The sequence below is a fragment of the Leptosomus discolor genome, chromosome 1, assembly GCF_034619465.1.
Source record: "Leptosomus discolor isolate bLepDis1 chromosome 1, bLepDis1.hap2, whole genome shotgun sequence".
Lineage (NCBI taxonomy): Eukaryota > Metazoa > Chordata > Aves > Leptosomiformes > Leptosomidae > Leptosomus > Leptosomus discolor.
This window is the reverse complement of record NC_141391.1, coordinates 29,684,978-29,697,708: the sequence shown is the minus strand read 5'-3', so window position 1 is coordinate 29,697,708 and position 12,731 is coordinate 29,684,978. Positions and strand designations below refer to the sequence as shown.

Below are 12,731 nucleotides of genomic sequence, written 5' to 3'. Positions count from 1 at the left end.
GTGACAAGTGAAACAAGTTACTGATGACAAATATGTTGCTCAACATTCTACCGTTTTACAGGTGTGTGATTAATACTGGAACTAATCACAGTAATCTATTTAGATGAGATCAATTTTTCAATTTCCTACCACCTAAGAAAATTTTTGTGAAGTGGTATTTACCTAGCAGTGGAAGGAGGACTGGATAGTTGTAAGGCATCACAAATAAATTCACACAATTCAGCGCTGTACTAGCTTTCAAGTAACCAAAAGGATGACCAAGTTCACTGTATTTTGCACTATTGCTCACATATACCTGCAATAAAACAAATTATATTGTATGTAAATACAAAATACGGTGTGCTGAAATTTTACATCCTATTTTGATTATAAAGTCTATGAAAACCAGCATTCTATACATAACTTTGATTCAGCATGCACTCTACTTGCCTGCCAGCAGGTCTGAGGAGATTTTCTTTCCAGGATAAACTGGGTCAGTGGTGAAGGTTCTAACTCGTATTTATCAAAAGGCAGTTTGTCAATAACCATCGGTTCACAGTCAGTACAGGAAAATTTCACCACAGGATGAGATGTGCGAGGTGGCTAAACATAAGCATTCCACTGTTAATAAGTCTGCACAACAATTAAAATGCAATTATGCTCTGACAACTAACATAATGCAGGTTCTTTGAAAACAGACAAATTTAAGGAGCCTGTTCAGTACAGGATTCATACTTATCATTAATGAGTCCTAAGCAATTGATTTATGATGTTAGCACTGTCTTAAAATCGAAGGAATCTTATTTTCTAAATAAATGCCAATTATTTTACCTAGTAAGTCTAGAACAGCATGCAAGTAAAACTTCTTGCCTACACACAAAAACTTTGCAAATCGAAGTAAATCCCACTGGGGACCAAAGGAAAAAAAAAAATCTTCAATGCTACTTCTGGGGCATGCCCATTGTCATTCCCCACATAAGCAAGGGCTGTACTTTTGCATTTGCCAATTTCCTCCAGCAGTTTTCCTTCTTGGCAAATTCAACACTCACAAAATTCAAACTGAATTATGACGACCAAGAGTAGCATGAATTCAGAAAAAAAACAAGCTTTAGAAGACCTCACATATTAACTAGGCCTGTGGAAAAACTATTTCAATTCAAGCAATTTAAGTGTTTGGATTTTAATCCTTTTCTTAATCACACAGAGAAGGCCTCTGTGCCTCCAGTTTCAATTGTAAGTACAACATATTTATTATTTATTTTGATGAAGGGAAAGCTGACTTTTTGTGTGTGATGAAAATTGGAGCTGTACACCTTCCACTGAAGGGTTTTCAGAGGAACGTAAGCTCTTATACTTACCCTGAGCTTCCTCCAAGGCCGCTAGAATCTGGGCAAGAGCTCAATTGAGAAGCCTCCTTTGATTTACTCTCTTTACAATAAGGTAACTAATAAATACATAAGATGAACTAGGGAAACACAGAGGTTTCTTGGACCTTCCTACCACCTCACCTTGAAAGTAATTTTTCTACATCTATAAGTTCTAGTCTCTTCCTTCAGGATTAGTCACCCAAATGTTATCTGCCCACAGAGCTGGTCTTGCCTTGAGTGTCTCCACTCTGAGGAAGGTGTACTGTCCAAGTGCACACAAAACAGGAGGCCAAACCAACTGAAAGAACTGCAATTCTCTTCAAAGAAGATGCCTTGAATAAATAGTTGTGATGGAGTTTTTGACCAAGTCATGAAGCAGTTGTACTAGGAATAAAAAGGCTGCAAAAGAAGTTGAATGCTAAGACTTGAAAAGACCAATAACCCTTGGCTGGACAGCAAAACTATTTTTACCTCAGAGCAGTGGGAGCAGCCATTTCCATGTTGATCTGCCAACATATTTGTTAGCAGACTTTCATATACATTTAAGAAAGCCTTGGTAGTATCATTACCTACGGTAAACAAAACAGTTGTTGGGGTAGGACTGTTTGAGACAACTCCACTGAGGATCAGGTAACAGGGAGGAAACGAAGAATATCTAACTACGGACTCTTAAGGAGATAAGAGTTACAACATATGCTAAGTTTTAACACTGTATTTTCAGACCAGTAAGGAAATACAAGACTTGAAACACTACCAGCAAACTTAGCTCCCCAACATTGCATAAGGAAGATTCAATGTGAAATTCCAATTGATGTCAACAGAAATTTAGCTGCACATGCAATAATCCAGTGCTTTATGCAGTTAAGAGAGCTATACATGCGACAATTAAGGGGTTTCTGTTTCTCACCATTTGGGTAAGTCAACCTCATGTTTTCAGCAGATCTAGCTCAACAACTCTTCCCCTGGCAAGATCTATTTTACCAATCTCAGTCAAGATCTGCAGTAGCAGACACTGTACTGACTCTATGCCGTGAATGGAGGCAAATATGCCATTGACAGTGATTATAAGGAGTACACAGGACAGTTTTCCTACAGAGCAGCTTTTTAATATCCAGTACACGTTTCCATTTCGATTTTTAAATTACTATAAAAGATATACTTTTATTCATATATGCTAGCTTGCTTTGTAGTTCAGAAGGGCATCCATGTCCTTCAACGAATGTGGCCACAGACACCGGCAATATCAAACCTGTAAATATGACTCAAGATTTCATACTTGTATCACTCCTCAACAATCTGTATTTCTAAGGACTTTATATTTATCAAACAAAGGAGATAAAATTTATGAGAAGTCCAATGTGTTTGCTAGTCAGCACACACGTTTCAGATCAAAAAACCCACAAAACCTCAATACAAAATCATAGTGAAATGTAGGGAACAATTATACAACTGCATTATTTTTACTATAATAATTTTCAAAGATTAGTAGAAATACAAAAATACATTATGCTACACTAATGATTAGTTCTCAGACCACAAGGCAGTGGCATACATTCTTTTATGAAAAAAGAACAAATAAAATTAATTCTGTGGGCAGAAGGTGAGTTCCTCTACTTGGGATAAACTGAAGATATCGCTACACTGAACAAAACTGATGAAATGACATTCACCTGCTAGAACGAAGACAGAACTATCACAGGGATTCAAAATCAGGAAGATCATACTATCTTTTAGTAATACCATCTGCGAGGTAATAGAATTTGATAGTTATTATAAAAGCGCCACCTTATTTCTGGTTTGATATTTTAACAGAGTTCAAACAGAAACACTACATGCATGTAACTAGGTCTACAAATAAATCTGTTGCAGGCAGTTTCTTAATGCTTCAAAGTTACTAAAAAGCAAACCCCATAGTAAATTTGCTCATCAGTAATTTATCTGAAAACTGCAACAAAGGTTTACATGTGTCATTCCTTCTTGGCTCACACTGCTTTTACAGTAGCTACAATGAAGTGCATTACCTCAAGATTTAAAAATCAGTGAACAGGAAATCCTGGAATATTCCCCGGCACACAAACCCTTTGCTTTAACTTCAGTACGTACCAGCGTTGGAGAATTTTGATCTGGCCAAAAGGATTCAGGAACAGGCCAATGACCTATAGGAACCCCAGTTTTAGGGTTTGGTCTGACATAAATAAGTTTGTGACAGCTGTGCCAAGGTTGGGGTCCAAAGGGTCTAGATATATCCACCTGCCCATCTACAGAAAAAACAAAAGGCTTTATGAGTCAAAATAGTGTTAAAACTCAGAAAGAGTATTAAACAATTTCTGTGAAGAGTGTAAGAACTATACCCTCAGGAAAGCTCTTCCTGCAGTTACTATTATTTCTAAGAATAGCAGATAGTTGTCAGTAAGCATTTCTGCAAAAACCCAGAAACTACGAGAAACCAAATAAGCATTGAATATTTACAGGACCAGAGCTGAGAAAGCCAATTATCTGGAGCCCTTCATAATAATCAGTTTCTTTCTCCTTCCATTGTTATTACCAGACCCTTCAAATCTCCATGCATTAAAAATAAAAATATTTTATATATATATATATATATGTATACACACACAACAAATACTGCTGGACTAACTTTTTATGGCAGCAAAGCAGGATTACAAAAATCCCACAAACACTTCCCAGTAAGATCCTAAGAGTGACCTAGCTAAGCCATTTAGAACAAGAAGTTAAGGCTGCACAGTTGTGTTTGCTATTTTAACTCTTAATGCAGCCACTTTACTACAGTAAACAAAAAACAGTAAGTGGATAAACCCACAGCATTTCCATATCAAGCTATTTACATTTCTAGCTGGTTGAAAACTACTGCTTAAAACTCATGAACTCATTTACGCTTGACATGAATAACTGCATTTAAGACTACCCCAGTAGTATGACCAAAGGTAGAGGTTTTACACAGTGTCTAGCAGCTATAGCCAGTATTTTGAAAAAGTACAACAGAATTTCAAACGTAGTAGGTCCTTTTCATAGTAATGTCTTTTAAATTGCACAGTTTTCCTTTTGCTTTGGCAACTATTACATTAAGTTCACTTAATGATTTTGACAGCAATCCTTGCCATTTGATATCACAGTGTAAAAAATTTCAGTACCATCAATTGGTGAGGGATCCGGTCCAGCTTTTTCAAAATTTATTACCACTCCACTCTGCACTTTTTGCACCAATGACTCAAGACACTGATTCAGCATTCTTGGAGAGCACACACAATATGATCGACCTAGAACAAAACAGTCAACGTTAAGGCTGTTCAGTGTTTCTGCCCTTATTTTAACTTGGATCATTCAAACCCGTTGACGTGCCGCACACTGATTTATGTATGGATCACTGATTTAAAGCTTCTACTGAACAATCCCTTCTTTCTTGAAGCAGCAAGGCAGCCTAGTGAAGCAGTGACAGTGTTATATGCACCTCACTGGAAATGTTTGGGTTTTAGCCCCTTAATCACTTCAACTCAAATTCTTGGTCTCATTCATGGAAAATGGGCTCCCCCTTGTGACAGACACCAACACTTGACTGTCCACGAATTTCAAAGCACTGTTAGTGCAGCCCACATCGCAGGCAGAAAGCAGTGGAATCGAGTCCTTTTGGAATGCTTTTTAAATCCCTTTGCTTGCTTTCTATCACATCCCCTCCGATGCATCAGAAATCATTATGGTTTTAATATGTAACGTAATCAAAAACTTTTACAAACAAATTATGAAATTAATGCCAGAGTTTGATCTGGAATATAATTTCTAAGGTATTAGGAGTATGAGTTATGACGGAGAGAAAAGTTATCAACTTTGCAGAATTATTATGCATTCTGCATTGTCAAAATTCTGCATTGTATTCTGCATGCTCTGGAGGGAAAAAAATCCCACAAATCTAGAACTCAACACATTTCCTTCACTTTTGGCTTCTTTAGATCAGAGTACACCAGGAATTTAGCAAAACTGTACTGCAAAACAGACTCAGTTCCTACACTTTCTAACTGCGATATCAAGGTGCGTTAGAAAAAAATGAGTTTTCTCTTCTAAAAAAAACTGCTAAAGAAAGCAGATTCACATGCTTCCAAGACAGGTTACATTAAATTGTCTCTAGCTGTAATTCAGTAAGTGTCCTCAGTTCTATTATATTGGAGTTCTGAGTTTTTACAAGTAATATAAGAACTTAAAAATACTAATAAGAGCTAAACAGAATTCATTTTCCGAAGTATTGACTTGTCAAAGGAAACAAGGGCACTCACCTCCTGTGACTTCGCACATAGGTGTGATTGCAGAGTCATCCACTGGTACCCCTGTCATTTGCTCTGATTCTGGTGCTGTAATACCAGGCAAACGGAGAACCAAAGCAAATAACCTCTGATCCCATCGAAAGGGTTCCTTAGTCAACTCACTTCCAGGTAGAGGGGAATTGAGTGGTAAATGGAGCTGAAAAAGAATTTAAATCTGTGACTATACTGCTTTTAAAAAAAATACATAAATTCAAGTTACATAGTGATGGTAATTCACTCTATATAAACACACTTGTAACCTCTCCACAGATATTTATCACTTTATTCAGGTTCTGCACATTACAAGCAAGATACTTATTTAATCAACACTTCAAACATTTCAAGGCAACATGATGCATGAAGTTGGGAGTTACAAACCAAGCGGGAACTACCACTTTTTAAAACCAAACTTCAGAATCAAAGGAATATTTTCTTTAGAATTCCAGCAGTAAGAACTGCTTCACTGCAGCGTTCTTTTGTTCCAACAATTTTCTGCAGAACAGTTCCATTCTCAGCTCAGTCTTTTCCTCAATTCAAGATAAAAAGCATAACTGAATGAAAAGGTAATGTTAATCTAAGACTCCTGCAGAAGAAATATAACTTGGTTATAGTTGCTCAAAAAAAAAATCCACCTGCCAGGATTACCTACTCCAAATAACTCAGCTTCAACAAGTGAACTAATGTGGTAGTTATAGAATCAGAAGGCAGAGATTTTACCTAACTTGGGTATATCCCACAACTAAACTCATGCCTGCCTGCTAAGTGAAAAGCAGAGATTAAGGTTAAAATCAACACTGAAACGTAAAATGAGTTCTCACTTTTAGGTAATAGATAACAGTAGCCACAGCTACCCATACAAGGAAAAATTTCTTGCCATGTGTTGCCACTGTCTGGGAAGAGTCACATGAAAGTTTTAGTTCAAAACATCGAAGATACCACCCAGGGACATACAATACATGGGAGCATTTCTTTCCACTTTAATTCCCAGAAGAGACAGTAAAGAGATTCACACTTCAGGCTTCGAACATGTGTGCAGCAATGGTCAAGACATTTATTAGCCACTAACAGTAACAGCCAGAGAGACTAACAGAACATCTAAAATTCCCAGGATTGACAGCAGTTTTATAACTAGCTAACTGAAACAAGAGGAGAAAAAACCATCAATGTGTTAGCTTCTAAGGGACAGCACAAGGCATTCAGAAGACTGTAGAATCTCTTTTTGCATCCAGATACCTCACACAGAGATTACTGGGAAAAAGTAGGCTTATCAAAACATTCAACTGCAGAAGCCTCATACAGATAGACTAGATTTATAACAGGTAATTACAAGTTTCAGCAAAATTTGATAGATCCCTGGTTGATGATACTACTGTGAGTACAAGCAAAATTCTCATTTCACCCGGAGCACTGCAACCATAAAGGGAAAAAAAAATCCCCAAAGCAATGACTCAAGCAAAGAGTTCCATCACCTAGCCAAATACAAGGGTTAAGACCGAAAGCTGAAGCAAACTCAACACTTCCTCACTTTCCTTCTCATGCAGCATCCAAAAAATCTCAAGTCTCAATCTTAATTCAATGTTAGCAAAGGAAACTACTAGTCTGCTCCAAAACTTGATGCAAGCCCACAAACGTACCCACTACAAATTGCCTTCTTTTTAGTTCATAGTGGTTAGTTAAGGGGTTTGCAACAACCTGTTGAAGAAGTTTTCTTGATTGCTTATTTTTAAGAGATTAACTTGAAAGTATTACATCTAATTTCCCAACTGGAAATCTCAGCTATTTCTATTTACATATTTACAAGTATCTCATATTGGGAAAAATACACATCTTCATGTTTGAAAAACAATCAGTTTATTGATACAATCTCAAAGCCAGGAACAAACATGACAAACCCACTCTTGTAACATGTGAGCAAGAATCAGAACACTTTGGACTTTTAGCACACCTGACGCTTCCTCCTGAATTTCTGCTTTTGCTGATGCAAGCAGAGAACACATGTGCAAAAAGCACTATTTTTCCTAAATATTTCATATTAAATTGGTCAAAGGGCACTCAGCTATGCACCTGGTTTATTACTGATGCATGTTTTTCCTCTTTTCACACAAAAAGCCAGCAATGTCTGCCTGGCAAAGTAAACTCAGTTGAAAAAGAATAGCCACATTCTTAGTAAACAGCCTAGAATCTTGACTGTAAGAGGACTCAAGTGGAAGCACTACACCATCCTCATTTGGGGCTACTATTAAGGAACACCATTCACCAAACTTTCCTACTTAGATCTGACTGAACAGAAGATTGACTAGCTCTGTGGAGTACGTCACCTGCAAAATACACCCATGTAACAGCACTGTTTTTCTTCAGGCAGCATATATACATATTTATTTTTATATATATATATATGTATTCCATTGGACCCTGCACCAACACTATCCTGAGTTTAGTTTATCTCAAACTACAAAACCTTCTTTGACTCAACTAGTTATATCGAGAGAACCCCAAAAATCAAACAATACTCAGGAGCAGGCCGTTGCCTTATGTACATATATCAGAAACATTTTCAAACTGTAAGATGACATGCAAAGCCATCAGCATCAAGTCAAATGTCCTCACTTTCTTTCCTACAGTTTACTTGCAGTTAAGTTTAACATCCATGTTACTGGAGAAGTTAACAGATTCAAACCAGGCCTTATTCTCCACAGACATTAGTAACTTGGGTCTTCTCACCTCCATTTACTTTTTTTTTTAAACTGGTATTGTATTACCATAGCAACTGCATACCTAGCAGAATATAAGATAAGCCTAGAAATGTACGTCTTGCATTTCATTTGTCTTTCCCCACACATACTTCAATATGAAGGCATGCACATCTTTTCCTCTTTGTCCTTCATACTGGTTGTTGAGAAAAGGATAGACAGAACAATATAAAGGGAGGTTATTTACCAGCAACAGTCTTCAACATGTTGTCTGTATACAATCACCTGCAAGTGTCTTCCCAACTTAGTACTAATAAACAGTCGTTTAGTCTCAACACTAGTTTGTAGGAGCAGACACAAAACCTGCCATTCCCAAATACCATCATGCTACAACAAGACAGCAGTGTGTGCCTTATGCCCCTCTTCCCTGCCTTTAAATCCACTAAAATGTTCAAGAACCAAGAGGGGTTGGAGGACAACCTTTTATTGAAGACATCTTCAAGAACTCTGCTACTGGTGAGCAGGCCTTTTGTTTATTCCGAGTCCATGTTTCTATATACATTTAAGCAATCATAGAAACAGCACAGTCTGAAATCCTCAAAAAACATCAGAGGATCCTAGAGACCCTAGGTGGAATAAAAGCTAGATAAGCATTAGAGAACTCTGCACAGGCATGTTAGTTGGTGAAAGAGAGCAAAGCTCTTCTGGCAATGACTGCACATACAGGCTCATATATTACAACAGGCAGCACAAGCACTGCTTAAACATTAGTACTGAGGTAATTACAGGCAGCTCCATCTTGGGAAATCTCATGATTAGATACTCAATAAAAATATCCATATAGAGACAGTCAAATTCTCTTTTTTTTATCTAAAAAAAAAATCTCTAAAAAAACAATCTATCTGCCAGTAAACTTCCTTGCAGGCTTTTCTGGTACCCATAAAAAGACAAGACACATCTAACATTCCAAGCAAATACAGCATTTCATCCTTGGAGGACTGAAGGACTAAGGATGGGCAACAAGACTCAAGTCCAGATGAGAAAACAAGCCCTTGACAGACTGAGAAACTCCACTGAGAGTTAACAACAGCGTTATGTTTTCCTATCGTTTTCCACCCAATCATATGCAGTTATAACATGGAGACAGAAACACACAAACTGTTCTTCCATAGGAAATAACTTAAGATCACAGACAGACACCAGGTCAACTGACACACTATGTCAACAACATGATATACTTGGCCATTCTGATGCTAGCGTTAACCATGAGCAAGTGCACGCTGAGCTGATAGTTACACAGAATTCGCACGTCAAGAGCTCTGAGGCTCAGTGCCAAGTGCTGTGATCCTGGCAACTGCTGCTAACAGTTGAGGAAGGATGCAATGAGGAAGGATGAGGAAGGATGGGAACATACATCTAATGAGATTTGCCACATATTTCTTGCAGAACTTGTTTAGAAATCAAGATTTTTAGATGGAGGAACTACAATTACAAATTTTAAGGACTATTTACAGTTCCTGATGACTCTTGAAAGTAAGCAGGACCTAGCCACTTGTTACAGTTATTACAGCAGGGATGCAAGATGATCAGCCCTGGAAGGATCAATGCGCCAATGCCAAACAGTTCTGGGATGAATTGTCAAGAAAATCACTGATTCCTCCTGTAAGAATCTTATAACTGGAAGATCAGAAGAATGGCAACATACAGAAAAGAAGCAGCAATGCTCGTGCTTTTTGTTTGCATAATTATTCATCAGAATGTAACAATAGGTCGATAACCCAGTTTCAGTCTTGTAAACAGTAGTTTAATGTTTCCTTTTAAAACAGAGGGTATGTAGAAAGAAGACAAGGGAGCATAGCTCAGCAGCTTCAAAACTGAAGTATGACATTTTATTTCGTAATATAAAGAGGAATAAGAGAAACCCCCTTAACCAATTAAACACTTGTTAAAGGAAAGACCAGGAAAGGGCTAAGACCGAATTTGAAGGATCAGGCCAGAAATGAAAGCCACTCCATGAGGAATCCATAGCATGAGACCAATAACTAATGATGGTATACCAACAGTATAAGCCCATTACTTCCTCAAGTTATGGCTGGGACAAGTGAATCCAGGGGAGAATCTGGTCAACATGCCATGCTGAACATAGAATTGATGCTGGCACTCCTCAGTACATCGGCACTGGTGCGTTGGAAGTCAGTGCCAGAAGGGACAGGACTGAAAATGCTACTAACTTGTGCTAGTAGAGATGATAATGGCATAGACTGCAGCATTTCTGTCTTCAGTCCGAGGAACCACATCCATTACAGACAAGTAGTGCTGAATGGGTAAGGCTCTTTATCTGCAAAACCCCTATTAAATTCCACAAAGGAATGAGAAATCTGAAGAATTCAGCAAGAGCTCTGAAACACAGTTTAAGCTTGACTGCTTCACACCAGAGCAAATGACAGTCTTCCCATAGCGATAAAGCTGATTTCATTGATAAGAATGCAAATGTCCGTCTGAATGACAAAGCTTTGAGAAAACTTCCTTCCAGGTTCCATGCTGGCTTCACAGGCTTTCCAAAACCAACATTCTGTCAGTTCTCTTGTACATAAATTTTAAAAGAACTAAAAATATACTCCCTTAGTCCATGATAAGAACTTTACTCAGGAAGTAAAAACACTGTTGTCATAGCCAGTGGGATATGACCACTTCCAACACCAACTCTGAAAAGCCTCTCCAAAGTCAAACCCAAAGAACAGAAGATACATTTGAAAGCGACAAAAAGCTTTGTAAGTGATCTGAAGAGAAACAACAGACTGCCGTATCTCCAGGGTGGTGTTACTGTATTAATTCTGCTTCATTTCTGCATGTCCAACTTGAGAGGTAACTGTAAAGGATGCTCAAGCTACACTAAGAAAAGTTCTAATCAATAGGACACACGTTGACAAAAGCAAAAGATCATCCCTGAAAGACAGAAGCACCCTTGGATGCTTTGTTCCCCTGCTCTTTGATAGCGTTAAGGATGTTCCTACTGGTACAGCTATGGCAAAAAGAGAAAAAAAATCACATCCATTGCTGGCTCTGAAATATATACCCTGTAAATACATATGAAAGAGCACTCAAAGAAACTTGCATTTCATCTCACAGGGAGTAATAGCAGTGGTCACTTTCAGTTCCACCAGAAGGCAATGCCTTTAAATTTGCTCATTTACCAAGAAATCATTAGTTCAGTATCATTAGTAGGGCAGATTCTGCATCTCTAGAATGTAGTTTAACAATCATCAAATCACTTAAGTGTCAAATTTGGCCAAATATCACGACACTAAAACTCTGGGTGTAGCTCACTTACCAGTCAGCACCACTCATAAGCCAAGCCTAAACTTAGTACATTAAAGCAGCCACCAGAAAAGCCACTCTCTCAAAGTAAGTTACAACAATTTAAAGGTGTGAATGTGTGACCAAATGTTTGCCTGACCATAAGAAAATGTCTTCTTGTGAAGACTAAAGTGAAAAAGTTGTACCCACATTTGAAAGAAAAAGAGAACAAAAAACTTGCTGGCTATAAATAATCCTGACTCTTGCTGTAAGAAAAAGAGCTCATGACAGCCAATAGAGCTTTCTTACCTAAATCATTTCAGATAAATTAACAAGATGAAAGGAAATGTAACGTAAAATCATAGAACTATGTACATTAGAAGGGACATGTGAAGGTTACACAGTCCAGAGCTTTCTGATTCCTCAGGGCCTTGTCCAACTCAGTTTTAAGCACCTCCAATAATGGAGATCTCACAACCACTGGACAACCTATGCCAGTGTTCAATCACCCTCACAGTTAAAATTTTTCTTTATATCCAATCAAAATTTCCCAAGGTACAATTTGCAGCTGTTGTCTCTCATCTCAGCCTTGTGCACCTCCAAGAAAAGCCAGGCTCCCTCTCCCATTAAGTTGTTGCAGATGTTGGTAAGATACACCCCACTCCCACAGGCTTCTCTTCTAAGGGCTGAACAAATTCAGTTCTCAGCCTCTACTCACATGTCATTTGCATCATCCTGAGATTCTTGGTGTCCATCTCTCCAGGATGTCAATGTCACATTTTACAAGTTAGTTATCTGACAGCAGAGAAGTTGCTTCTCCTCAAGAAAGGACTTACACAGCTAAGTGATCACAGAATCACAGAATGTTAGGGGTTGGAAGGGACCTCGAAAGATCATCTAGTCCAACCCCCCTGCCAGAGCAGGGCCACCTAAAGCAGGTCACACAGGAACATGTCCAGGTGGGTTTTGAATGTCTCCAGAGAAGGAGACTCCACCACCTCTCTGGGCAGCCTGTTCCAGCGCTCTGTCACCCTCACAGTGAAAAAGTTTTTCCTTATGTTAACGTGGAACCTCCTGTGCTCCAG

At 38.3% G+C, this 12,731-nt stretch overlaps 1 protein-coding gene across 1 annotated transcript in view; it reads right to left on the bottom strand.

The window, feature by feature from the left end:
• Positions 1–12,731, bottom strand: part of INTS6 (integrator complex subunit 6) — a 43,417-nt gene that overhangs the window by 8,631 nt on the left and 22,055 nt on the right. The window contains exons 5-9 of the mRNA XM_086481930.1: positions 5,633–5,816; positions 4,499–4,624; positions 3,450–3,604; positions 430–582; positions 163–295 (exon numbers count right to left, since the gene is read on the bottom strand). Of these exons, the coding sequence (XP_086338056.1) occupies positions 163–295; positions 430–582; positions 3,450–3,604; positions 4,499–4,624; positions 5,633–5,816 (751 nt within the window). The remainder of the gene's footprint in view (positions 1–162; positions 296–429; positions 583–3,449; positions 3,605–4,498; positions 4,625–5,632; positions 5,817–12,731) is intronic.